Source organism: Anser cygnoides, chromosome 1 (genome assembly GCF_040182565.1).
Source record: "Anser cygnoides isolate HZ-2024a breed goose chromosome 1, Taihu_goose_T2T_genome, whole genome shotgun sequence".
Taxonomy (NCBI): Eukaryota; Metazoa; Chordata; class Aves; order Anseriformes; family Anatidae; genus Anser; species Anser cygnoides.
In genome coordinates this window covers 15,438,664-15,452,669 of record NC_089873.1, presented here as the reverse complement: position 1 = coordinate 15,452,669, position 14,006 = coordinate 15,438,664, and the positions used below count along the sequence as shown (strand labels likewise).

General features: G+C 39.2%; 1 protein-coding gene across 2 annotated transcripts in view; it reads left to right on the top strand.

Annotated features, from left to right (window-relative positions):
• Nucleotides 1–14,006, top strand: part of COG5 (component of oligomeric golgi complex 5) — a 186,000-nt gene that overhangs the window by 150,241 nt on the left and 21,753 nt on the right. For both annotated transcript variants that reach the window (XM_066989725.1, XM_066989728.1), the window contains 2 exons: nucleotides 11,678–11,788; nucleotides 13,178–13,240. In XM_066989725.1, the coding sequence (XP_066845826.1) occupies nucleotides 11,678–11,788; nucleotides 13,178–13,240 (174 nt within the window). The remainder of the gene's footprint in view (nucleotides 1–11,677; nucleotides 11,789–13,177; nucleotides 13,241–14,006) is intronic.

Below are 14,006 nucleotides of genomic sequence, written 5' to 3'. Positions count from 1 at the left end.
TACAAGGCCACTGAATTAAATATGCTATACTAACAAGAAAACTTAGAGCTGATGTGAGCTGCATCTCTGTTAGGTTGTTTACCGACATAACGGTGTGGTTTGGGGCATCTTTTTTTTTCCCCACTCATTCTCTTATCCAATATAGCTAAAGTTAACTAGCTGAATAATTCAATGAAGAGGGGAAGAGAAGGGAGGAGAGGGAGAGAGAATACGTTTCCTGGGATCAGATTCTTACAGTGAAGGGAAGATACTATTCATACACTACAGTTTTGGCACCACCTTTAAACGCTATCAGATTTATGAGACCTGTGATGGCTTTGAAGTGAAAAGTAAGATGAGTTCTCATTGTAATGGCATAAGGTAAATTTCTGATTGTCATTTTTATTATGTGGTCTTACAAGAATTAATCCCTGTCTTGTACTAGGTGGTGTTATATTGAATTGTGAGCTTTCATTTGAGGATGAATCACTATTCAGAACATATTCCAACAATGAGATTTGTCTGACAGCTCCAGGGAAATGTATCCTGTCCTCCTGCCTAAATGTTGAATATTGTGAACTTTGGAAGGAGGCATGAAATGTAATGAGCTCACAAGTAGTCATGAACAGTAGTGAAATGACACTTTGAGAAAGGTTTTCTGTAAATAACAGGTCAGTTGTAATGGTGTAAGTAATGTGAAATATTAAATTTTCCCCACTTCTTTCTGAAACATGTGTATTAATTGTAATACACTAGTACCTTGAAGACATGGTGTTACTGCCATTGAAAAACTTGGATCTGTGCTATCTAAGTGAGAGAATACAAAAATACGAATTCAGTATTTGGCACATTAAAGGAATTCATTAATAGGTATTTAAATAGAATATGTGGGAGGCTATTATATACTGAAATAATTTAAGAAAAGATTACTATTTCATGGTACAGGAATAAAACCTAAAGATGGCAGTGTGTCTAATTTGAAAATAATTATGGGTCAGATAAGGACCTCTTTTTTTTTTAATGGAAAGATCACAAGAGTTTTGTAAGAACAGTCATTAGGAAGCTACTTATAACATCCAGAAAATACCTAGAAATTCTCTATCTAGCTGTTAAGTCACTTAAAAAAAGAAAAAACACAAGCATTTAAACTTTTAAAAATTGAATTAAAAATCTAGAGGAGAGCATTAAAAAATAACTTCATGAAACATTTTCTTCATTCTCATGTTGTCTTTTACTGTTTAGATCGTGACTCACATAACAAATGTGTGATTTTTTTTTTTTTTAAGAGATACTGGCTAACCTCCAGAAAAAAAAAACATCCAAGCATATAAAAGGCTGGCTTTGAGAATACTATGCACTTCACTTTATCTTGCTGGGAAGGTGGTTAGAAGACTTCTTTGAATCTAGCATGTAATTTTGCTAACAGGTAGAAGAAGAGCAAGACTGCACAGTCCTTACACTATTTTGTTAGTGTACTCTAAATTATCTCATACCAAATTAAATCTTATGATTCAGAACTAGATTTAGGTAAATGTATATTGGTATTGTGTAGTCTTTGGAATTTCATAATTTTGGAGCAACTTTAGTTGGAGTTTGACAATATAAAGCTCCTTCGTAAATTTCCACAGTGTAGAGGTGTTAGAATCTCAGTTAATGCATGGACTGGATACCAAAAAATTTAAATGGTAATTAAATAAGTAGATTCTCTTTTTTTTTTTTTAAATATGCAGGTGAACCCTCTCATGTTGGACCTGCTCATTTTGTGTCTCTTGTAGATGGGAGTCTGCTTTTTGGCTCTGGAGGTGCATTTGGTTGGGACCAACAGTTATTGGGATGACATATAAAATGTGATTAATCATTCAGTCATTATTCTGGCAAGCATAAAAAATTTAGTAAACTGTTACGCTCAGAGGTATCAGGATCAACACACATTGTCCCTGAAATCCTTCGAAGACTTGGATTAGTCAGTTTGATAAACCCGAGTCTGAAAAAATACAGAGGGCATAATTTTCAAGAGTTGACAAATGATTGCAAGTGCTTTGGGTTTCAGATTCTCTGAGATTCCTCGAACAAACTGGTTTTAGGTGAATGACTGCCAGCTGCTTTTGGAGAGTGGAGTTGTTTAAAGCATCTCATTCTTTAAAGACCATGAACCATTACTCATTTTTGATTATTTTGCCCAGTGCTTTTTGTCTCTCATGATTCAAAGACATAGAGATAAATCCTGTCTTTTCTGTTACAGAAAGGCCATTTGCCATTTTCCTTCCATTTCTTCCACTTTTGAGAATATTAAAGTAGAAAAAAAATAACCCTCAGGGAACAGTTTGATGATTACCGTTGTTCTAGCATGAATAGCGTGAGCATGATGTTGGGTCTTTTTTCTTTGGTCAAGGACTTAACCGTCCCTCCCATGTTAGTTTCAAATTTTTCTTCCCCAAAGAATTACTGTGGTTTTATAAGATTTTGAATTCTTTCACAAGAAGAACTCCTTTTCTATATTCCTTGCATATAAAATTTCCATATTTCTGAAGAAGGCAAGAAAATAAAAAAGAAAAAGAAATGCTGGAAGCTATAAGAATGTCCTGAGGGTGCAATAGAAATGTTTTTATGTACATTTTAAATTATTGCCTGAACTCATAGCTTATTCCTTTCTTAATGCCCTGAAATATATCATCTTCTTTGAAAAATTAGAAGTCATTTCAAGAACAAATTATTATTTATGATTTATTCTTAAATTCTAATTTATTATTTTTAAAGCAGGACATTTATTTTAATTTATCCTTGTCTATGAAGGACGTCATTGACCCCTGACACATTCATTTAAATCTTACACTTTAAACCTCTATATTATGCCTTTTTTTTTTTTTTTTTTTTTCCAAATTGTCCTCCAGGTAACTAATATACTAGCTTGCATAGCTAGTGGAGTTCGGATTGTTGTGTGTTTTGCTGTTAAGTGGCATCATATTTTTACAAAAAATAGCAAACTGATTCTGGTAAACTTTTGTGTTCCTTGGGTGGAAAGAGATTGTAAAAGGCTCCTTCTGCCATATGGAAAATATTAAACTAAATAGTAAACCATCCCAGTTATTTGTAGCTTATGGGAGAAATCCCAGAGCCAAGCCCTATTGACTCAGAAACTCTGCAAATGGATTCTGTTTTATAATAAGTTGTTATGCTCAGGCAGGAGGCCAAGCACCAGATGGATTGATTGTTTTCTGCCAGAGGTATGGCCACATCAGCTGCCTCTATTAGGAATGTATTTATTCTTGAAAATGTCAGCTTGACAATTGGAGTTCAATTTGTGCTATCAAAACACATTAGTCTCGTGATCCTAGAGTTAGATCAAATGCTTTGTTGAGAGGCACTGCTTTAGTCTTATTTTGATTTAAGATCTTCTCGGTACTCCTAAATTACGATGTTGTTTCCTGCTCTTTAAAGAGTGGGTTTGCTGAGGCTGTTTTAGAGCAGAGAAATGAAATAAATGGAGTTCTCTAAAACTGTCATGAAAGATGTACACAAGATCTTAGTTTCTAAGTGTGAAACTGAGCTTCTTCACAAAATGTGTAATCTGTGAAAGGAATGGTAGCAAAACAGCTAGCAAATCAGTGTTGCTTCTGAGCTGCCACCTGTTGCAAGAGGGGAAGTTAATCACTTTGAATCAAAGTTAAACAGATTATGGGAAAAGATGTAGCAACAGTCTGAACGTTCTTACAAAAAAAAAAAAAAGACAACCAGCATTTTTTATAGCCCAGGAGAGAATCAATTAGTTATTTTTTTGTCTTAATCTAAATTCTACGTTAATCGCTTCCTGGTAAAAACAGCCATTTAACCCAAAGAAAAATTATCACAACATGTCTCAACATGAGAGAAAAAATACATTCTGCCAAATTAAATACCTCATTTTAGGGATTATGCATAGAAAAGAGTAAAATCTAGACAACTTGATCTGGTTATTTCCAAAGCATATTTCCAAGATGGATCTACAGAAATGGTGCAGATACAATCAGAGAGTGAGAATTCATCATATGTAACTTCAGGCAGCATATTCACATCTTTGTTCCTGCTTTGCAGTTAGTGGAGGGAAGTAGGTGTGCATTTACAGGGTGCATTTACTCCCCCTTAACTAGGGTCTGTACAATAGATTAATTACTCAGTAGATGTGCTTATTTCTCTACTTTTGGTTTCCTGTGTTTGGTCACATGAATCACTCGTGACATTTTCTGCATCATGCACCATAATGACCAGACACGAGGCACCTGCAGTCTGGAGGCAGGGTGACCATGTTAGTATGGGAAGGATACAAACTAAACGAAACTATTTTACATGACTTCTGAATTAGGTCAGAGCACAGTTCTCAGTCATGTGAGGCTGAAGCAAGTCAGATGGCCTTCAGCTGGCTTGTTCCTCTTTGTGACACATTTTTTGTGCAGCAGGTTCTACAAGTGTCATTTTTGGTTCAATAAGCTACTTAATAAATTCCATCTAATTAATTTCTTATATTGCTCCCTGTTTCAATAATATGTTCAAATCAAAGCATTATTTGTATTAGATACAATTTCTTTATTTCTCCTGTAATACTTAGTTATTCTTCAATACTTCTTAAGGGTGAAATGAGTTGGGCAGTGTTTTAAATTTGGATGGTTACATCAGTCTGAAGCCCAGCAGTTTCATGAAATTTATTTCAGGGCACTTGGCTCCATTGGAACTTGTATCAATATTTCACCAGGTGTGAAGGCCCCTGAAAACAAAGCTTCCAACCGATGACAGCAGTAGGTGCCCACTGAGTTGGTAGATAGGGAAAGAGCAGGGCTTTGGGGCAGGGAAAACTACACAGGCTGCTTGATCACCTGTCAGGTCACTGGGTTTAGGTAACTGCTCCTCATCTAGAATGGGTTATTTTCCACATTGCACTTTTTCTCCAGGGGAAGACTCTTTCCTCAAACAAGTTGTTGTGATTTCACCACACACACACACACACAAAAAGTATTCAGATACAGTATTAGCATATATACCCATGTTGCCAGACATTTTCAAAGCAGAGCTATGTACAACTTAGATGATACTGATACTGCTGTCTTAAGGGTTTGGTGGTGAACTTAGTTCAAATTACTTCTAGTTCTGTGTTTCAGTTTCCCACATTTCACTTCCAAGTCTCCTAAAATGGGGTTGAACATCTCAGTCTGCTAGCAAGAAAACAGGAGGGAAGATTTACTTGTTATAACTTAGTTGCCTTTAATGCAGACATTTATAGACATTGAAAACAAGTCTAAATTCCATTAGTACTCAATGGAGAGGAGGAGCCTGGTGTATTTTGGACTTCTACATTAGGATGAAATGAATCATGCCCTATAGAGGCATATTTTATACCATTGGTTTCAAAGGGGTCTATAGATCACCATTTTCGGTGTAGATGTATAAAATTACCTGAGAAGACTCTTCATTCATACCTGAAGATAGAGTTGAAAACTTTTAATTGTGCTATTAGCTTAGGATATAAAAGCATAAATTGTCCTTCAGTCTTGGTAGAGTTCTCTATTCTTGGCGAAATCAGGAGGGGGACCAGTAAAACTGCTGTCTTGGGCTTCCGGAGGGCAGACTTTGAGCTGTTCAGGACGCCAGTTGGCGGAGTCCCTTGGGAGGCAGTCCTGAAGGGCAGTGGAGTCCAGGAAGGCTGGGCACTCTTCAAGAAGGAAATCTTAAAGGCTCAGGAGTGGTCTGTCCCCACGTGCCCAAAGACGAGCTGGCATGGAAGAAGACCAGCCTGGCTGAACAGAGAGTTGTGGCTAGAGCTTAGGAAAAAAAAGAGGGTTTATGATCTTTGGAAAAGAGGGCGGGCCACTCAGGAGGATTATAAGGATGTTGCGAGGCTGTGCAGGGACAAAATTAGAAAGGCCAAAGCTCATCTGGAGCTCAATCTGGCTACTGCTGTTAAAGATAACAGAAAGCGTTTTTATAAATACATTAACACGAAAAGGAGGACTAAGGGAATATCCATCCTTTACTGGATGCAGGGGGAAACTTAGTGACAAGAGATGAGGAAAAGGCTGAGGTGCTTAGTGCCTTCTTTGCCTCAGTCTTTAGTGGCAAGACCAGTTTTTCTCTAGATCCCCAGTACCCTGAGCTGGTGGAAGGGGATGGGGAGCAGGATGTGGCCCTCACAATCCACGAGGAAATGGTTGGCGACCTGCTACAGCACTTGGATGTACACAAGTCGATGGGGCCTGATGGGATCCACCCGAGGGTACTGAGAGAACTGGCGGAGGAGCTGGCCGAGCCGCTTTCCATCATTTATCGGCAGTCCTGGCCATCAGAGGAGGTCCCAGTCGACTGGCGGCTAGCAAATGTGACGCCCATCTACAAGAAGGGCCAGAGGGTAGACCCAGAAAACTGTAGGCTTGTTAGTTTGACCTCAGTGCCAGGGAAGCTCATGGAGCAGGTTATCTTGAGTGTCATCACGCGGCACTTACAGGGCAACCAGGCGATCAGGCCCAGTCAGCATGTGTTTATGAAAGGCAGGTCCTGCTTGACAAACCTGATCTCCTTCTATGACAAAGTGACACGCTTAGTGGATGAGGGAAAGGCTGTGGATGTGGTCTACCTTGATTTCAGTAAGGTTTTTGACACCGTTTCCCACAACATTTTCCTCAAGAAACTGGCTGCTCATGGCTTGGACTGGCGTACGCTTTGTTGGGTTAAAAACTGGCTGGATAGCCGGGCCCAAAGAGTTGTGGTGAATGGAGTCAAATCCAGTTGGAGGCCGGTCACTAGTGGAGTCCCCCAGGGCTCAGTACTGGGGCCAGTCCTCTTTAATATCTTTATCGATGATCTGGATGAGGGGATCGAGTGCACCCTCAGTAAGTTTGCAGATGACACCAAGTTAGGTGCGTGTGTTGATCTGCTCAAGGGTAGGAAGGCTCTGCAGGAGGATCTGGATAGGCTGGAGCGATGGGCTGAGGTCAACTGTATGAAGTTCAACAAGGCCAGGTGCTGGGTCCTGCACCTGGGGCACAACAACCCCAAGCAGAGCTACAGGCTGGGAGATGAGTGGCTGGAAAGCTGCCTGGCAGAGAAGGACCTGGGAGTATTGGTTGATAGTCGGCTGAATATGAGCCAGCAGTGTGCTCAGGTGGCCAAGAAGGCCAACAGCATCCTGGCTTGCATAAGAAGCAGTGTGGCCAGCAGGTCTAGGGAAGTGATTGTGCCCCTGTACTCGGCTCTGGTGAGGCCGCACCTCGAGTACTGTGTTCAGTTTTGGGCCCCTCGCTACAAGAAGGACATGGAGGTGCTCAAGCGAGTCCAGAGAAGGGCAACGAAGCTGGTGAGGGGTCTGGAGAACAAGTCTTACGAGGAGCGGCTGAGGGAGCTGGGCTTGTTCAGCCTGGAGAAGAGGAGACTCAGGGGCGACCTTATCGCTCTCTACAGGTACCTTAAAGGAGGCTGTAGCGAGGTGGGGGTTGGTCTATTCTCCCACGTGCCTGGTGACAGGACAAGGGTGAATGGGCTAAAGTTGTGCCAGGGGAGGTTTAGGTTGGATATTAGGAAAAACTTCTTTACTGAAAGGGTTGTTAGGCATTGGAACGGGCTCCCCAGGGAAGTGGTTGAGTCACCATCCCTGGAGGTCTTTAAAAGACGTTTAGATGTAGAGCTTAGTGATATGGTTTAGTGGAGGACTTGTTAGTGTTAGGTCAGAGGTTAGACTCAGTGATCTTGGAGTTCTCTTCCAACCTAGATGATTCTGTGATTCTATTTTCAGAGTGAAGTTTTTATTTTATGTATTTTAAAGGATTTTTAGGTAACATATCATGTCACTATGTATTTTTCCAGATCCTAATTCATGAGAACTTTAAATAATTAAGTGTTGTGGGTCTGTGTTGTTCTGCTGTAGCTTCTAGGACACAAGGTGGTGCTGACTACAGAAACTTCCTCCCTTGTTCAGTCTGGTGCTAAGTTTATGGCTTTCACTGTTGGGGTTGAGTCCTTACTCTACTCAAATGGTTAACACCTTTCTCTTGCAAAGTGTCTTGATGAGTTTCTTTAAACTCATCTCTCTAAAATATAGCCAAATCTGCCTCTCATGAATAAACACCTAAATTTTTAGTCTTCAGATCCTGTTGAATTGGATTTAAAAAGTCTTCCAGCCTCCTCCTTTCAGCTGCTAGATGGAGCAAATTTCAACCTCCTACCTTCGAGAGTGTCAGAAAGGCAATTCCTCCAGTGTTTCATTCTCATTTTAGTCTAGCAGCTGCCCTTGGAATTTTCTTGAAATGCCCAGTGGAACAGCAGCTCATTTTCACATTCCTGAGGGTACCGCAAGACACAGCCCTGGTGATGCATTATGCAAAAGCCCTGGCTGGTGTTTGCTGGTGGGAGACTTCTCTCCCTCACTAGCATCTCATGTTAGCAAAGGGAGCCAGTACTGATGTGTCACCTGTTTTACAATTGCCGCTTGCTGGGGTAGGGGGTGCCTGTGCTCTGAAGAGTTGTAAATGGGAAACAGTGTTTGAGGTGAAAGTGAGAACAGTCTACTTAACTGAAGTGAGCATAAGAAAACAATTGCTATGTTTAAAGATGGATACAGACAAGTGGGACACTTACAGTCCTTGTTGTTACTGCTCATTTAGGTCTGGCTTCAGCTTGGTTTCTTTTTCTTTGTTTTCTCAACTATCAGGCTCAACCCCAGCTAACTCCCAGGGTAATTGATGGTTCCCTGGAGATGGGATCTGGTACTTCAGCTAAGCTTTGTCTTTTAGCTGTTCCCTTCCCAAAATAGATTCTGAACCGGGATGAAGTCACCGCTTCTGTTCTCCCAATTTCTGTTTAGCATAAATTCACCCTTTTGGCCTTCTGCAATTCTGGATAAATGGAACTGATTACAAAGGCATCAGATTTTATCTCTACTGCCCTCTTCTAAAGGGACTGTATCTTACAGCTGAGTGGATGTGGCTTATTCATACTTATTTGACTTAACCTATTTACACAGTGCAATCTCCAGCAGTCATACAAGAGAGTAACAATTACATTACCAGTGTGCTTAAGTGTATAAACTTATGTGCAGCACAGAACTTCGAAAGTACTTGCTATATAAAGAAAACGATGACTATGATTCATTGATAAAACCAGGTATGATGGAAAATAAATTGAGAGATGATTTGTGTCTAAAGTAAATGGGCCATAAGCATGGTTTGTTGGAACTGGGAGGGGACAATGACATTTTCCTACCTGGATACAGATTGTTCAATGGATATTTGAGGTGTCAAGAATTCAGTCTGAATCGTTGGGATAGTGAAATAATGATAAACTACCTGAAATCCTGGCAAATATGTGCCAGTGGTGAAGTATATGTACATGAACTGTTGCCTCAGTGCAAAACCTTCTTTCCTCAAAGCAAGATCACATAAATCGTTGAGGTTACAGCAAGAGAAAGGAATGACCACCTGAGACTTATGCTGTACATGGCGGGGAGCCATTTCCGTGGCCCACCTTCATGAGAAGCCATCTCGGTGAGCCTGGAGCTGCCCAGTTCCTACTGCTAGTTACAGGAGATGAGTATTCCAAGCCTTGTTGTTTTAGACCAGCGATCTTATTTGAAAATACACAAGGGAGCAACACATCTAGCTGTCAAAGTTCAAACGGATTAAGTTGAAGAGAATTTAATATTGTAAATAATTTTAGAAAGGTTGTTTGTTTTTTTAAGGCATTTTTAGATTTTGCCTGTGAATCTATTGTGCTCTATTGCTTACTGCAAGAGTTGCTTGTTCTGCAGAAGGCTTGTGTTTGTACTTGTTACTGTTTTTATTTACCAGTTAAGCTGTTTTTACCAGCTAAAGTGACACAGTCTAATGATTTCATAATGACTAAGAAAAAGAAATCATAAGACCTTTGTAACAGACTCTGAGGAACTGAAATTTAGGTGACTAGGATGCAGAATTGTCTGTCTTAATAGTGTCTTTTGTGTGTAATAGCTGTAAATGTGGAAAAAAAAAAAAACCACCACAGTTGAGTTGAATAGTCTATACAGTGCTTAAAAAAGGTGTGAAAAAAGGTTACTGGGTGAGGGTGGGCAGCTGGATGGACAGGGTGTTGTGTTTCTCTGCATGACTCTTTAGTTATTAATCTGTGAAGCCATAAGTGTGAGAAGCAGAATTCTTAAAACCAGCCAGGTCTGTCAAATTGCAATACTAGGCAGCAAACAGGATTGTACGTAGCTTACATGGCTGTCCTCATCAAGCAGGCAGGGAGTTGCTGAGATGATTTATTTATCAGCTAGTCTAAAGATGCATCCTAATGTCAAACAATTAAAGGTATGTTGGAAAAGACTTCTGCCTCTGCAAAGGCCTCAGAAACCTGTTTATTCTGAAATAAGCCCTAAATTTGAAGAAATGGGAATGAACTGATACTGTCACTGTAGTGCTGTGAATAAATTTGTGTTCATGTGTGCTTGCAAGAACTTGTCTAAAACATTATTAGCAATGCTGGCAAATCCTAGATAACTTGCTTGCATGATGTCTGTGTTTATGCTGAGTGGAAGCTATGGGAAGTGCAGGAATAGTCTTTCTCTAGTAAACATTTGTTGTTTCACTTACCTTAGAAATCTTCATTTTACATTTGTTCCTTTTCTTGAACATATTTTTTTACTGCATATTTAGTTTAGGAGCTTTCCACAGGAACTACAACTGTTTAAAGACACACTTCATAAAGGTCTCTTGATGACTTGTTCAATGAGTCAAATATATTTTTTACTGGGAGACTTTCAGATGTAGGCATCTTCAGGAGTTTCCTGGAGGATAATTTTGTATCCTGAAATACAGATAGCTAGTGAGATAATTATATCGCAGTAAAGCTTTCTATTAATAGCTATTCTTGCTGTAATATTTAGACATACTTCTAGAATTCACATAGCCTTTTGTCAATTCTTTGTATTTTTTTTAGCTTTCTGTCCACAAGAAAATTTCCATTTGTTTCCCAATTACAATTTATTTTATTTTAAATTACAAACATATGCTGCAGTATCCTTAGAGAACTGTTCTGTAGTTAATTGCTATTTATGTGTCATCCTGGAACTTTGATTTCTGTGGTAATGATAAAAAAAAAACACACACACTGTGTGGAGTTTAAATATGAAGAATTAATTTTCTGGTTTTTGCTGGAAGATTCATGCAGAAAACTCTTTTTAATGGGAGGAATAGCAGTTTTGGTTCTTGCAGTTCTATTTTCCTGTTTGCTTACAAGCCACAAATACGTACAAAGTTGCAAGCCACCTATTTGAAGAATAAAGAGTTTTTAGAGAGATGCTTGAATGGTTATCAGAAGTAAGGACTGAAAGCTGACCCACCATTTTGAGTTCTGCTGCTGGTAGGTTATACGGCATCCTCTGATAGGTGACTTCAGTTGATTCTTAGATGATAACGTTGAAGATGTGCAGGGACTGGGTACCTCCAAGACACCTGGCTCTGAGTGCTGTGGGTTTTGTAAGCTGAGACAGCTATCTTTTTTGCTTCTTGTTCCTTTTGTTTTAGTTTGCGTTACATGGAGATGGAAATCACACGAATCACGACAAGTTAAATGGAAGAACATCAGTTCTGAAGAACGAGCTAAAGTTTTCTGCCATGACCTAAGTTTAGCTAACTACAATTTAGAGGTGATGCACTGTTTAGAGTTGATGTTAATATTGTTTTAATAATTTTTGTTATCACTGCAGCTGTCTACTCAAGGAGATGCCAGCCAGGTGATTGGACCTCTCACAGAGGGACAGAGGAGGAACGTGGCTGTAGTTAATTCACTATACAAACTACACCAATCAGTTCTGAAGGTGGGCTTCCTTTGATGTTTCTCTTCTTTCCTTAATGTTAACTTCTTTGCTGTATTGCATGCATATCATCCTACTAGCTGATGAGAACTCTGACAACTACTGTCAAATTTTGGATTAAGCACTGCATCTTTCTGTGCATTTGTACAGCTTTTTGAGACTTGGTTGGCCCTTGTAAGCACTGCTATGTGATAAGGTGTCAATGTTAAAAAAAAAAAAAAAAAAAAAAAGGAGTGCAAGATGTCTTTTATAGGCGGTAGTCACATCTCACAGTCATTACTATAAGAGCCTAAACAGTTGAACTCTTTCTGGTTTTTTCTTATCACAAAAGCTCTGTCTTAGTCTTGGTAAGCCTGATAGCTCTTATCTGCATCTGGCCCAGCCTAAGCTTATCTTCCTAGGAAAACCCCAATGCTTTCCCACAATTGTGGCCCAATTGAAAAGGGGAAGAAAAGGGTGAAATCAAGAAAAGTAGTACCTCACAAGTATCTGTGTGTGTTGTTCCTGTGACCAAAGTCTGGCATAGAAGTGTTTTGAGTACTCAGTTATGAACAATTCCAGTTTACTGACTCAGTGATATCAATGGCTACACAGTCTCTATAAATTAATACAAACAGATATAGTGGTGGTTGTAATTAATTATGTTTAAATCCTAGCCTGATTAGAAACAAGATCATGAGAACTTCTGACTGGGGATATGTTTAAAGAATGTTAAAAAAGGCCAAAAAGCCTACAAAATTTGCTTGGATTTTGCAAACAGATGGTAAATCAACTTTTAAGTCTGCTTTCTCTGATGTATTTAGTAATGAACCTCATGTGCCTTAGTGTTGGAGGGAGATCTGATATGATTCAGCCTGAGTTCAGTACTTATCTGGCTTAAAAATACTATTATATAGCATGTTCATAACTGTAAGGAAATTGATAGAATATTCCTCTAATATATTAGTTCTAATGTTACTGTAGCTGTACATAAGCAGCTACTTAACATCTAGTATCACAAGTCATAGAAATGAGAAAGAACACAACCATTTTTTCAAATATTTGCAGTAGACCTGCTTGTACAGTTCTCCATAAATTCTATACTAAGCAGTAGGAGAATATACCAGTTAAATTTATTCTGATTATAATAACCCTTCAGCTAAATTTCAGTTGAAATCTCTTAAATAATTTATTTGCCAAGGTAGCAACAGAGTCCATAGGAAATAGGAGAGCAAAGGACTGATACTGGTGCATTAAGAATTCTGTCTGTATGAAACACATTTGATAGTTATCTGTACATGTGTATTCCACTCATTACTAAGAATAACTCTGTGTTTTTAAATGAAATTAAAAGTTGTAGATTCTAATCATTTGTTGAATGTTGACTGTTAACAATTCCTTTAACATTTGTAGGTCATTGCCAATCAGAGCTCATTCCCAGCAGCTGCTGAGCAAACAATTACAGCTGCCTTAAAGGTAATTGAATGTCCAGATGCTGCAGGGAGAGGGTTGAGGTTTGCTTTTTTTTTTTCTGGTTACACTTTAGATGGATGCTTTTTTTCCAAGTATTATTTTGTATGAATGTGTGTTAGTCAAAGCTAGACAAATATTCTGTAATTTTTATTTTGTCTTATCTGCAGCTACATAAGTGTTGCATGTGCCAAGTCACAGCTTGAGTAATGTTTGTATTTAAGAATATTCTCATAATGGTCGGAACCCAGTTGCCATCAGACTGTGAAAATAAATATCTTTCTCTGCAGCACTCACAAAGCAGTAACTGAATCCTTTATCACCACCCCCTGACACACACACACAAACCACCCTGTGATCTTTATGCTATCTGGTGCTTTTCTGCAGGGTGGTGTGGAGAGCCAGGCTATGCTCTGGGTGCTGTGGGTGACAGCTCTCCACATCCATCCTGCTGTGCGCTAATCTGGGAGCGGTTGTGTGCAGAGGAATGAAGGGCAGCTTGCCTGTCTCAGGGGAGTGAATGGCTGAATGAACTGTGTACACCAGAACATGTCTGTCTGCAAACCAGGAATGCTAGATTGTTCTGCACATTCTTGAAAGAAAGGCTTTACGCACACAGAAGTAGTAAACAGCCTTATTTATGTACTTTACTGGTTAGATCAATTGAAGTTCAATATTATCGTAGGGTTTTGTCCTTCTGCTTAGCAGTTTCTAATACCGAGTAGTAAAAAAGATGCTGTTGGTATGAACTGTTTGTCAAGGTATTTTTGAG